We start from the raw sequence: 14,844 nt of genomic DNA, 5'->3' as shown, positions 1-14,844 counted from the left end.
CGGCATGTTTTTGGAAAACAGCATTCAGACAACCCTCCCACAACAGTTCTGGTTTTCCTTGAGCTGTACCTTGGGCAACATGCAAGATATGCCTTTCATAAAGTTTTAAAAGTACAGTATAAAAGTTACATTTGTGACAAGTAAATGCAATAAGTATTTTACATTTTGCAACTAGACCTCAGGCAATTTCAAATACATTCCACCTCATTAAATCTGCAGCACATTTCCCATAAACTTGCACAAATGAACTCCTGATAATTGCATATTCCTGCTGAGCCAATTAACAGGAATAATTCATTAGTTCTGGGTATGTGAGCAATAACTACAGCTCTTACATCTACTAGTGTTCTGTATTAGTCTTTCTAAAGAGTCCAAAACAAGTTGTAGAGCTCAAGAAGAAATCCAATTACAATTTATTTCATCTAAAGACTGTTTCACCTCTTTGCAAACTACCCTCTTAAAAACCCTTATTCTTCTCATGCTGACTTTAGACTGATCTGGGTCAATGCTTATGTGATACCACTGAAGGTAAATCCTGTATATAGTTTTTAGAAGAGCCACTCACTGAGATAACTATTGACAACCGCACAGCAGGGAATTCAAATGAAGTGAAAACGAAAATGCATGCATGTAGTGTGGAAGCAGAATTGTCAGCAAGTATCAAATGATTCACTCTCTGTGATCTACTACACCTATTCACAGATAAATCACAAAAATCAATGAAAGATCAATCAGGCATTACAAACATACCAACAAACAATATGAAAGTAGCACGCACTTTCATTTAAATGGGTGGTCCGATTGATTTGTTCATGAGAACAGAATCCCTGACATTCTGTAAAAAAAAAACTCCTACGCCTTGTTTCAAGTCAAGACATTGATTATTCTGGGGAACAGACTTTGCGACAGATTTTCACCACTTCTCTGAAGAAATCGGCGGCTGCAATCACTGAATGCATAGTCATGCATCCCTTCAGAACAATTGAAAACCCTTGCAGACAAGTCAAAGCAGTGCTGTACTGGATGCCATTTGTTTGCCCCCAATGCTGAACGTTAACCTGGGGCCGCCCCACTGAAAAAAACATGAAAGGAAATGAAGAGATTTTCTAAAACAAATACAGTATAAAAGTGGTACAATTTAAAAAGCAAAATTGCCTAAAGAAATTTCACCTAAACATGCTACTGACAATGGTATGGTAGGTGTTTCTATTGCTTTGCGCAACCCCTGCATTAAAAGTATTTTTTTTTTTTTTTTTTAAATGGTTAAGAACTACGAAGAACAGCAGTCTGTCCTTTTGTCAGGATTATTAGTGGAAAATTAAGCATCCAATCGTACCCTCTTGTGGTTAGAAATTGTATAAAAGACAAAACAAGGCAGAAGGCAAAAAAGGAACTAGTACAGACAAAGCTCCTATTATATTTTATAAAAAGAAGTACCCCAAAAACACACCTAAAAAACAGAAGTTATCAGACAACCTACTGCAGCTGAAAAAGATTTCTTACTTACATGGCATTCTAAAATTCTGGTGCAACAGGTTAGACCAATTTGTACCCAGAGCACGATCACCTGATGCCATCAGATTTAGTCCTTGTTGTTTTCAGCCAACATGACCATGCTGAACTTTTAATTAAAAAAAACAAAACCTTGAATACCCATGGCCTCAGTCCATTCACATACATTAAGCAGTTTAATTGTAAAATAAGAATATGTCTTAGAACTCCACAATACATTAGATGGCATAACCTCAAGTGCAGTACCATTAGTACTAAAATAATATTAATTATACTATTTGACAGGGAGTTTTTATCAATGTCGTGAAGTTTGTATACTTGTTGTTTTTTTTGTATTATTAAATATATATACCATCTTTTATGATTCTTGATGAATTGTTTTGATTTCCACGAGTGCACCTCATTGCTACAAAATGCCATGTAAACAAAACTGTGAAATGCGCCGCCGTTTCTCTTACTGCACAAAGTTGGAAATTGTTCGAGCTCTTGAAAAAAACCTGAAAATCAGACATGTCGCAGAGCAATTTGGTGTTTCCCCATTCTGGTGGGTTGCTTAACCATTCTGTTATGTGCATGTCTTTGTATATTGCTGCTGCATTTTGTAACATGTGTAGGAGTGCTGTGTTAATTTAGTTTGACAGTTAGTTTATTAATGTTAATTAACCCTAAGTAATGGCCATTATTTTTTGCGCTGCCATTGTGATAGCCCGAAACACACCCACCAGCTAATTTCATAGTACACAGCGATTTAAGCTTAAATCAATGCTTAAGTGTTCTTAACCGGAGACTACTGTAGCTCCAAATACTAAAAACATTACTAATAAGAAAAACTCCAAATATATACCCTGAGAAAAGCCAGTCAGAAAAACACTTAGATTCTGCCACTACTTCCTTTTAATGTTTGTTTTGTGCAAGAAGTCAACCCATTTAATTTCACAACTGACACTCCCCCCCTTCCCCCTTTTCTTTATATAGGCTGTCATCTAGTGGTTAGGTAATGAACTACACTTTATTCAAATTACATTTCAACAAATTCCCTTTAAATCACATATTTTGATTTTAAATAAGGGAAAACAAACTATGCAAACACCTTGCAAAATGCTGAATTAGCAAAGAGACAGGAAAAAGTTGTCCCTCCGTATTTTTACAGGAAACTCTGGCTTGTTAACCCTTTAAGGTACAAGGGATGTATGTGCCCCACAAAAAAATAAAAATTGTTAACTTATACATTGTTGCTGATTTCTATGTCGTGTTATTAAAACACAAGACTGGTTTGATGGACCATATGTAGAGTCTTTACATGACAAAATTCTGTTCTGGGAACGTTTAACCTTTGTGCACCTTCAGACTTATTGATTGTGTCTTGAGAGTACAATATGTTAGACAAGCCAATAATTTATTACCAGATACAGCAGAGGGTATGTCACAAGAACAATTTTAGACTGAAGATACTGTCGCACTAGTTGGAGGTATTCAGACTCAGGCAACTGATCAGTTGAGGTATTCAGAGCTCCTGGAAAGTTGTTGAAGTTGTCCTGAAGATCAGGCATAGACGAGAATAAGTGGTCACAGTGTATTGGAGTATTTAATGTATTTTCTCCTTTTTTGCTGGCTTATTGGATATGTGAGAAAACACCTGCATTTTTTTTTTTAAACATACAATTACCCATTTATACAGTTGGGTTTTTACTGGAGCAATCTAGGTAAAGTACCTTGCTCAAGGGTACAGCAGCAATGTCCCCTACCAGGGATTGAACCCACAACCCTCCGGTCAAGAGTCCAAAGCTCTAACCAATACTCCACACTGCTGCCCCATTTCATTAATACATTGTGTGCCGACAGGCTTACGAAGCAGGAAAGTTAAAATGAAAAAGCTTAAGGGCTGTAATAACAATTATACTGCACGCCTGGTTTAGTTCATCATCAAATTGAGATTCTGTTACCTGAATCAAATCACCATAAATGCTTTATTTAGGGGAAAAAGTACAATGATTTTATTTTATTTATGTATTTATTTTTTTAAACGCAATCAAATACATTGGGGGGTGGGGGAGGACACTGCTCTCTCACTGTTTCTATGGAGGTTTCTATTACTCAGTAACTGTTGACCCAGACACCAAGCAGGGTTCGATATTTTAAAATATCTATCTATCTATCTAGATAGATAGATAGATAGATAGATAGATAGATAGATAGATTAGATATAGATCTATCTATCTCTGAGAGAGAGAGAGAGAGAGAGAGAGAGAGAGAGAGAGAGAGAGAGAGAGAGAGAGATATTGCACATGGCTTCCGTTTCATGAATCCACGAAAATGGGCCAGTGTGCCAAAAAGCTGAAAATTAAATTTACAAACCATTTTTTTAAAAACATAACTACTAATTAATCTTTTCCGCCGCACGTCATGTTTGTTGTACAGTCCGTATCTGAGACTGCGTACCAAAGTGCTGTGTTGGTTGGTACTCGTTCCCGCGACATGGCAATTTTTTTATAAAAATAGGGTTTTCTACAACTAAGCCAAAATGAAAGTGCTGAAATCAATAACTCATAAAGAAAGTAATTATGGGGAAAAAAATGAAGACGAACATTTAGAGTGGACGCTTCATGTGGCTTCACAGTGAAAAAACGTAACGTTCTGCCTTGTTTCCCAGACTTTCCAGGACTCGTTGGTATCACTCCTCAGCAAGATTGGCGCTGACTTGGGAGAGGCTACACAAGCGACAACGCTCTGAGAATGATTGTTATTATTTTGTATTATGAATATTGTTTAATAGTGTTTAATAGTGTTTATTATTAGTATTAGGGATGGAAATTTCGAATAGTTTCCTATTTGAATACACAGGGTGCAACATTTTTGTGTATTCTATTACCCGAACTCTGGTCCCTTACGCTACCAAGAATAAAAGGCAAATGCGGGTACTACAAGCAGACAGCATAACAGTGTAAGCCGGTAAAGTTTAGCCGGGCTCACAAAGTGTACAAACAACGTCCAAGAGAGATTTCTTCGTTCAATACCCTATTTCCTTAGACACAAGTTTTTCCTTTTGTTTACTGAATTAAAACACATAACTCAAAGAGCAGCAACGTCACAGCGCGTATCTCTTCCAATTAAAGCAACAGTAGCACAATATTGCGCAAACCACCAAATAATATTTTTTTACTGTAGTGTATTCAGAATAAAAAAAACACCTATCATATAGCAACCAAAATATTCTACATCTGTTTAATTCTAACAAATAATATTTATAAAATAAGTGTAAATATTGTAACCTGGCCAAACAATAGAAAATACATTCCAACATTACAATAGTTTAACATTACTAATTACAACTAGCCAGATGAATCTAAGTCAAGTTGACGTCAGATGAATCTAAGTCAAGTTACTTTGTTTATTCAATAACCTGTAAATAATTCAAAACAAGGATACCTGGTTGTACTTTTAATGGTCAGTGCAAATGTTGACGTTACTCCATCCATTCACAGAAAGTCAACAGTAGATGTTTTACATTGAACTGCAGGCTAGAGTTAAAAAAGAACTCCTTTCCAACTCCCAAGTATCTTGCCTTTTCTTATTAGTCACTGCGTTGCTCTGCTTAACATTTAGTGTATAGTCTTTATATTCATCATAATGTTAAATTACCTTTCTAATTTCAATGTTACCCAAGTTTGGATTACTTCTTTTAGCACTTGCTATACACATTATTTTATTTCAGTTCACACATTCAAAGTTCACCGGTGCCATGCTCCCAGAAGCTGTTTCATGACTGGCTAGCAACTGCTGCAGAAGCTGCTGTGTACAGTCATTACAGAGGAACTCAAACAGGGATCTGTTAACATTAGCTAAAAACAAGGCAATACAATTGGCAACATTTTCAAACAGAATACGATTACTGTAGACTGTTGCCATTACAAGCACTGCATAATTAAATTAGGGTCCTTACGTTTAATATGCAAATAACAACGGGTTTAGACTGACATAACACGTGTTAAGCGTCAGCATTAAAAAAAAATGACGCGTTTGCTTCTACTAGTGGCTAATGTATAAGGGTTTTGTGTACTCGAATATGTAATATGCTATTCGAATAGTTTTTATTTATTTATTTTTTTTTTTTTGTGTAATCATGTATTTGACTACACTGACCCATCCCTAATTAGGATTATTATAATTCAGTTTTAGCGTTGCTGTGACCATATGGTAACAGCTCGGTTGCAAGTTTGCTTGTGAAAAAATGAGTATAATTTGTACACATCCATTTTCAAATCTTAAATGGCTGAAGTAACATATTGAAAGGCTTCGTTTAGCCACTTTCTTTTGAGATGTGGGCTCTCTTTGGTTACCACACAGTTATAAACATACTGAAAATAAAAACCATCATGAAAAAATATATAAATATATTGGGCCAGATAAAATTGCATCCGGGCCAGTAAAAACACTAGCTCAGTGGCCCAAGGGGCCAGTAGTTAAAAATCTAAACGTAGAGCCCTGCCAAGGTTAAAACAGAAGGCAGTAAACTGCAGTTTTCAGGTGATAATGCACTCAAAGTACCAATAGTTTTCAAAACCCTTGCAAACAATCATAATGAACCACCAGCAGAACATAGTACAGTCTGCACTCACATATCCGACCCTATAAAACTGACTTCAGTGACGGTTAAGTGCATGTGACACATATCTGATTATTTTATTTTGGCCCGTTCCAACCCTTGTCCGTTTTTTCAGGGAACACAAAAAAGATACAATGTCAAAAACACAATCGCTGAAAGGACTGTTTTAAAATAAGTAGGCTTCCATTTAGATGTACTGTAGTTGGTTTTGTTGGTACAGTACTATATTTTCAACAGAAATGCCACTTGCCAAAAGAGTTGACTGTGGACACGTGGACTGTAACACAGTACATACTTTTAAATCCTCTACTTATTGTAGCAGTATGTAAAATTCCCCATTAACTACCCAACAGTAAAATTAAATCAAAATGTTACCCATGCACAGAACTGCATTAAACGTAAAAGGCAATGCAATTTAGCAAAATATTAAAAAAAACAACACCAGTTTCCAGAATTAAAACAGTATCCAAAGTCAGCATTCAAAATAGCAGAATATAGTGCTCGATAAGGCCCTAACAGTTCACTTGCAAATGAAAATGCACAAGAGCAACTAAAGATCACAGATTTAAAAAAAATATATATATACACACATCACAGTACCTAAAACTGTTTCATGGTGAACTTTTACATTACCGTAGCCTGTCTCGTTCGCTTTATTTTTGCTGCATTTTTGTCATGTGAAATTGGAGGAAGTGCTGGGTTTAACATTTGCTTAGGTAGTATCTTACTATAAACAATTAACAAAAGTTGATTTTGGTGACCCACCCAATATAAAGCAAGTCACTGCAGGAAACACGATTATACAAAGTAGGATGGCCTAGAATTTGCTAAGCAAATAAATCATGTTTGTAATAACATTCTCAAAATGTCCTTCTAAAAAGGGGTCCCCGAGTGTCTCACCTGGTAGAAGCGCAGCCCCGTGGTGCGCAGGGTGAGTCGTACAGCGCAGGTTCGCGTCCTGGCTGTGCGAAGTAGGCTTTGTCTTCGCTGGGGACTCTGAAGAGAGCATTGCATTGGCTTAGGCGCTCCTGTGGGTTAGGGAGGTAAAACCGGCAGGGACTGTTTCTCCTCATTGCTCTGCAGCAAACCCTGCGGGCCAGGCACCCAGTGAGCTCAGAGAGGACACCTGCAGAGGTTGGTAGCTTGCTGACATCCGCTCTCGAGTTCCTGGGTGAAAAAGGAAGCTAGCTTGGTCGAGGGATCCGAGGACGCCCACTGAATCTTCTGGTCTCCTAAGCCATGTGGGAAATTGCTGCGGTGAGGAGAAAAGCGTTTGGGCATTCCAAATTGGGGGAAAATTATAATTGGACACACTAAATAAAAAAATTAAAAATGCCCTTCTAAGATAGACATAATTTTAGTTAACTTGTATTCTCTCTACAATTACTGTTGATTTCTAACTACCTTATCCAGATAATAAAGTGAAATGAAAGAATTCTGAGATTATTTTTGGTTCTATTTTTAAATTGTATAAGCTACATACAATCTAATTTAAAGATATCTTATGTTTTTATTTATTTTGTATTAAAAAAATGTGTTGGCTTTACCCTCAAGGATAATAGTGAGTTAAATTTGTTAGGCTGTTTAGTCCAGTGTGGTCCAGTGGTTAAAGAAAAGCGCTTGTAACCACGAGGTCCCCGGTTCAAATCCCTCCTCAGCCACTGACTCATTGTGTGACCCTGAGCCTTGGATAAAAGGCGTCTGCTAAAATAAATAATAATAACTTGGTTAGCTTTGCCTTTTTGTAATGTTTTAATACATCTGAATTTTAAATAGAAACATCTTACAGCTACGATAGTATTACCTCCATCCCCAACAGTGTCCTTAGGCATTAAACTAAACACATCAGCATTATTCAGTACATTTTAAATATACAGTATTTTAGTGAATTTAATTCTTTCAGTTGCCTTGAATATGTTATGAATAAAGAAGATTTCACTTGAATCCAATAACAGAAAAGTTTCTCTACTCATTCTACAGAGGCCCCTAGTTGTGCCACACAACAGACTATCTCCCACAAACTAAGAAGACCAGAACACCAAACACTATGCCCACATGCACAGTATTGAACTTGTTAATTAGTTAGCCCCTATTAAAGAAAGCGTTCTTGTCGATGTTCTTCAAAACAATTTAAAAAAACAAGAAAAAGACGGTTGACAAAAAGAGAATATCAGTCCATGACAGCATGTAACAGGTTCTTGTCTTTGACTGCTCAATAATTTATCTTTTTTTAAATGAAATATACCAATAAAAGCATACTGGTTTATCTAAAGCTTTTAAACAAGCTGTGCATGTTTAGGATCCTAACCATGTTTAATAAATAGGAGCCTCCTCCTGTTATGGATATGGTGTCTCTTTGCTAAAGCAAAATTTTCCAAGCACTGTGACCTTGCATAACAGCACAAACAGGTCTGTACATGTTGCCATAAATCTCTTTTTTATTGAAATCCTACCTACCACCTTTAACATATAGGGTCATTCCATATGCTAGGTCACCTCATCAGAGTTACACAAAAGTTGGCAGACATACCGTAATAGTATTGTACAGTACTGAGGCCTGTTAAGTGTGAGGTCACAAGACTACATCCAAAAACTTGACCAAGAATAACTTTTCACTGATAAAATAAATTCAAATGAGAATGAACTTGCTCAGTTACTCAAACAAGGATGCGTTTCTGACCTCGTATTATAAAAGTACAGTATGGGTCATAGAAACAACCAGCTTGTTGGACAAACTCAACACACACACGCATGCACGCACGCACAAAGTTTCATCCGAACTGGAGAACATTCTGGAATAATTTCACATGGAATGACCCGATAGTAACTGTAGTCGTAGTAGCAGCAGTACTAGTGGTACCGAAGGAATCAAATGTTTTGACAAAACTGTCTTGTATATTGTTCACCTTTGAGTCAGCCTCAGCGTACTCGGCATCCTCGTTATCCTTTTGAAGTACATCAGCTTCAGATCCCTCTATAGCCTTGTGAGATACATCAGCCTCAGCTTCCTCATTATCCTTTTGAGGATCATCTGGCTGAACCTCTAGAGCTTCCACCTCAACAATACCTTCAGACATTCCTGAAAATAAGGACATTTGTCATTGTAAAACTGTACATTATTATTTTGTATTTATTTTTTGGTTTTACTTAACCCATTAACCAAAAAGTAGCCTTGATGAATGTTAACAGGTTATGTAAAACAAAAACTGGCCACTTCTGCAGCTTTGCTACAAATTGCTAGTCGTAGCACAAAGACCATCAATGTAAAAACAGACCTAGGAAAAAGTCAAATCATTGACGTATGCGCCGGTGTGTCTAATACTAAACTGCTGTACCAGTGCCACAATGCGATTACTACAGCCACGGTTATTATGGCTCACACAAACTTAACTGTCAACAGCCCTATTTATTTTTTCAGGATCTACGGTGTTCAGGTCATGTTGCTGGGTGGAAACACAAAACCACTGTTCTAATTAAAAGCTTTAATTTGTTAAGCCATTGATTTGTCAACATTCAAACTGAACCCGCCCCCTGGGATCCGTAGCAAACAGCTACAGATCAGCTCAGTTAGAAAGCCGAGTAGTAAACTTATCAAGTCTTCCGTTCATTGTAGCTGCAATGCTATAATAATGAAGGTGACTTTGAGACTGGATAAAGTAGGACAGTCAGACAAAAAACAAAAATGCTACTCAACTGGTTTGAAATTGCTCGTTGTTGACATTACATGTTAAGTCGCAATGCTGAAAAAAACACTACGTGACTGGAGACGAAACAAACTGATAGAGGAGGAAAGTGTTTATGGCCCGATGTAGAAAACATTTTGTTTGAATGGAGTGCTTTGAATGACTGTAATACAAAGTGTAACTTGTTTTACATGTCAATGCATCGCAGTGGTACACTTGTAAAGTATGTGTTTGTTTATGGTTCTGATTAACAAAACAAAAGGAATGTATTTGTGCCGTTGGAAACTGAATGCAATTGTACTGCACCGTATGCAACACTAAAATGTTTTATTTACTGGTTATTAAATGGTGCACTGCTTAGTTTACTGTTTGTTTGTTTTTTATTGTTTTTTTAATTGATGCAAGCAGCACTGTTTAATATTTTTATTTTTAATTTGAATTAATACAACAAATTTGTAAAAGCCAATGCAGCAGAAACTATTGTCTCAGTATGGTTTTGGAAAGAAATGTTCAGTAAAGCAAAGCAGATATGTTCTTGAACTTGTTTGGGTACTTGATAAGCTAAAATAAAATACTGGTAGTTTAATACAGATGTGATGTGGGATGTATAACTTTAAATTCTAGAAACTTTGAAAAACTGTTAGAAAATATTTAACTGAAAACAAAAAAAACTGTAAAATTATTAAATGGAATAAAATGTTGCAAACAAGGGTTATTTCAAAACTAATCCTGTGTATCTATTTATCTATGTTGAGCATGTAGGAAAAAAATAAATTGAAAAAATATATATATATATATTTTAACACACAAAAAAGGTGTTTTCCTAAAATTGAGGTCTCAAAACGGGGGGGCAACTTTTATGCCAGTGCGACCTATAAAACGATTTTTACACTAAGTTAGAAACAAAGCAGCTTCGATGGCCAAAGCACATGACAGATGCCAAAGGGCTGTACTGGCTGTACTGACCACGGCTTACATGGCAATAGCATTTGTAACAAACCAATGAACTGCAGCAGAGCAGAGACAACAAGCAACATGTGCTACTCGACAAGTAGCACCTACAGTACAGCAGGATTTTGACAGCTAAGTAGCTGACCCTGGTTTACTAACCTGGCAGGCATCAGTCTCAACAGCCTCTGCACAACAACTACTCTGAGCCAGCAATGAATCACTCTGGGGTAATAGTCAAGGAATACCCCATCAATCAAAGCTCACAATTCATGTGAGAAACCAGTTCTGTTACACAGAATCGTTCTTGGTGGTAATATTTGGAAAACTATTTATCAGTAACTCAATGTAGGACAACAAAAGAAAAACTACAATAGGCCAAAACTTTGAAAAATCAACAAGGGTGTTATTTATTTCTTAGCAGACGCCCTTATCCAGGGCGACTTACAATTCTTACAAGATATCACATTATTTTTACATACAATTACATTATTTTTTTCACATTATTTTTACATACAATTACCCATTTATACAGTTGGGTTCTTACTGGAGCAATCCAGGTAAAGTACTTTGCTCAAGGGTCCTGCAGCAGTGTCCCCCATCTGGGATTGAACCCACAGCCCTTTGGTCAAGAGTCCAGAGCCCTAACCACTACTCCACACTGCTGTTATAATTTTAAAAATAATAAAAAAAAAAAATATATATATATTCTGCCTACATGTCTTTTTTTTGGCATTCTATAAAACCCACCTCTCACGTCCTCCTATCTGCTGCTGTTGGACATGAACAAGTCTTTCAAGTCAGTTTCATTTGCAGATAGAAACTAATTAAGTTTGAGAATTCCTTGTAAATTAAATCTGAAAAACTAATGCATTTCAATGAGGAACTTATGAATAGTTTGAGATTCAAGCCCATTATGGTGATTAAATTAAAACTGAGCCATGACAGTTAAGGCTTTACTGTGAGCTGATTTTTTATTTTAATTTTTTTAAACTCAGGTGTGACTGATAATTAAAATTATAACTAGAATGGCTCAAACTCCCTTGCAATGGGAGTCTTATTTCCATGCAACATAACAGGCTAGTGTTATACACAAATGAACTATAAACAGACAGAGCAAGGTAATGCCATCATTGTGAAAAAGCTGAAACCATCTTAAAAGGAAGCCTTTCAAGCAGCATTTGCTGGGGGCGAGGGTGCAGAGTTCTTTCTAGCGGAGAATCCAAGCATTCCACAAGATCATTTTTTAAAAAATGACTAATTTCAGACATTGGGTGTTTAACTCTAACCTTAATCCAAACATGTTGTACTACAGAATACCAAAATACAACTCTGTAGGCTATATAAAACCATTGCTTTTTTAATGGAAAGTAACTTTTCTTAATTTAAAACACAACTGCTTCTGCTGAATGTAAAGCACAAAGCAAGTGCTTCAAATCTAGTTCTTATTTTTTTTAATTTGTAATAATTCTCAGGTTGTTCTTCCTGCAGTTACTCAAATATTGTGTTAGTGCTTCAGCTTTCAAAAGAAACTTTTTAACTTCATATTTGAGATTGCATTTAACTCAATTAACTCTCCAATTTAGACCCTATGGCCCAGATATTCGAAAGGTTTGTGCACCGTGCAGAGGGTTATGTGTGTCGCAAAAGGCCGTGATGCGCGAATGTGCAAAATGTGCCATATTCGAAACTTTTTTGCGCGCCACAATCCGGTTTGCGCTGTGCACAAATATAATGTATGCATAGCGCAATTTGACGGGAGTGGCCGACAACTTGCGAGATCCTGCCATGTTCGAAAGTATGCATCAAGCACAAAATCAGTTTTGTGAGGCACAAAATAACGCTTTTAAAAAGCAAGCCTTAACTGCGCGCACATCGTTCCAGCACTCACTCACCCATGTGCAGGTTACATTTGAGTGTAGACTCGTCTGAGGAATATTGGTATGTACTGTACACCTATGACAGCTGCTTGGCAGGGTATTTTCAACAGTCCATTGGCGTGTAGTATTCCAATTCTGCGCATTCACGCGTAGCTGTTGTGCATTTCTGCTATATTGGTAATGAATGTGCAAGTGGTTTTGCGAGGCACAAACACATTTGTGAATTGAGCAAAAAAACTGCTATTTTCCAACTTCGCGTAACTGTTTTGTGCCGTGTTGGAAAATATCCATTTTTGTGTAAAAGCACTAATTTTTGCGAGGCACTCACTTTGCGAGAGGATTGCACATCGCTTTGAATATCTGGGCCTATGTAAGTAAAATGTAGTTTGGGTGAGTAAAATGCAACATTACCTTGAAGTCAAGAGTACTTTCAATAAATACTGTACAAACTTACATGCTAACTTATGGGGTATGCACTAACTACAACCTTACATTAACTGTTACTTTGAACTACTGTGCAAAAACTTGGTATCACAATAAAATCAAAAACAATTATTTGCTTTATTGACCACAAACGATACATCTGTGAAGCAAATTAACACAGAAACAGAAACATTGTTTTTTTATTCCCACGTTGCAGATGGAATATACTTAACAAAAGGCCTGCATGCACATACTACATATTTCTAAAGAAACGATAATATTATATTCCTGATTGATCGCCTTGTTATAGCAATTTAAAGCATTCCAACTCACTCCAAACATGGAATACTCTGTTTATTACCTTCCAGAGATCCGGTTGACAGGTAAATTAGAAGGTTAGGTTGAGTGGAACTAAAACGGCGCTGAGAATTCCGGAAGATGACATCAAGAATCCAGTTGGTTATTCACCTGTCACAAACATGCATTGCAAATGAGTGGATTCCACTGTACATTTTATTTATTGAAAAGCCAGATGTATTGGTCACGTGCTTCTGGCAATTCCCATGCAGGCCACAAGCTGTCCCGTCATTTCTCTACCGCATGCAGTATATTCAGAATTGACCATTGCGATGGTGGGAACCAACGAAGTACAAGAAGCGTGATAAGAAGCAAACTGTGCAGCAAAATTTCTTTTATTCTTGACCCATTCAATTTAAATATGATGCATAATTTAGATTTTTCAATGTGTAAAACACCCAGCACGCAGCTTACGTATACAAACAAACACTAACTTTTTAAACCACTATGCGAACTGGAATTGAAGTACCTTTATGACGCTTTCAAGATTCAGTAAATTGCACACATTGTGAAACTTCTACTGTAGATCACTTGTGAAAACAGGCATTTCATTAGCTATGCCAACCTTGCTTTCTAAAAGGAAGTAACAGTAGAACACAAATTATTGCTAAATAATACTGCACCACACTCCAGCCTTACAACGGACACTAGACAACAGGAAACCCAAGGGTAAAAGTCAAACACAGTGACTAACATTGTACCCAACTGACATTAAATATGGGTCTAAAGTGTAAACAGGCACAATATACTTCATTAGGAGTAGCTGCACCAAAATTGTGAATTTAAATTCCTGATTTAAATTGTTAAATGGCAATATGATGAACTAGGATTGGCTACTTTAAGTCTTTCGGCACTCTCTTTAAATTATTCTGCATATTTAATCATTATAGAGGTATGTACCCTTTGTATAATAGCACAATAGCTCATTGTACTGTAGTTCTTCAAGTGATTCTTGAATGAAGTGGGTTACATAGTTTGTACGAATACATAGTGTACTAACCCAATCTAATTTAACAAAATCTTTAAATAAGCATTTGCTCTTCTTATACATCATATATGTACAATGGCCCATCACAATATTTTTTGGGGTATTTTATCTTAACACTGAACCATTAATCTGTCTATTGTCTCTGTTTACCTTAAAAGTTAAGGTAATGTTTACAAAATGTATTGGAAAAAAGCATAGACGTTCCTCATGCAAGGGTAATGAAATTGTTTGTATTTAAACATAAAAAAACCTCTGCATATCATTGATGTGGCAGTGAAACTGTTTGTTTACTGAACAAAATAAGAAATTATGACTTTATGCAGTTGGGTGAGAGGGCCATAAAGCAAAGTTGAAAGGTTGTGTCTTGAAAGTGTGGGAAATGTTTTCCTATAATAAGATACAAGAAAGAAAGAAGAAACAGTAAATGTTAATTTAAACACAGGTTACATG

The 14,844-nt window shown here is 36.5% G+C and overlaps 1 protein-coding gene across 4 annotated transcripts in view; it reads right to left on the bottom strand.

Annotated features, from left to right (window-relative positions):
• Nucleotides 1-14,844, bottom strand: part of LOC117421263 (arfaptin-1) — a 54,173-nt gene that overhangs the window by 37,212 nt on the left and 2,117 nt on the right. For 2 of the 4 annotated variants that reach the window (XM_034035421.3, XM_034035423.3), the window contains exon 2: nucleotides 9,022-9,194. The exons of the other annotated variants lie outside the window; for them this stretch is intronic. In XM_034035421.3, coding sequence (XP_033891312.1) covers nucleotides 9,022-9,192 — 171 coding nt within the window. In that variant the 5' untranslated portion in view covers nucleotides 9,193-9,194. The remainder of the gene's footprint in view (nucleotides 1-9,021; nucleotides 9,195-14,844) is intronic. 4 annotated transcript variants of the gene reach the window in all.

Source organism: Acipenser ruthenus, chromosome 1 (assembly GCF_902713425.1).
Source record: "Acipenser ruthenus chromosome 1, fAciRut3.2 maternal haplotype, whole genome shotgun sequence".
In the NCBI taxonomy this organism is placed as follows: domain Eukaryota; kingdom Metazoa; phylum Chordata; class Actinopteri; order Acipenseriformes; family Acipenseridae; genus Acipenser; species Acipenser ruthenus.
Note: the sequence above shows the minus strand (reverse complement) of the source record. Positions and strands in the feature narration are given on the sequence as shown.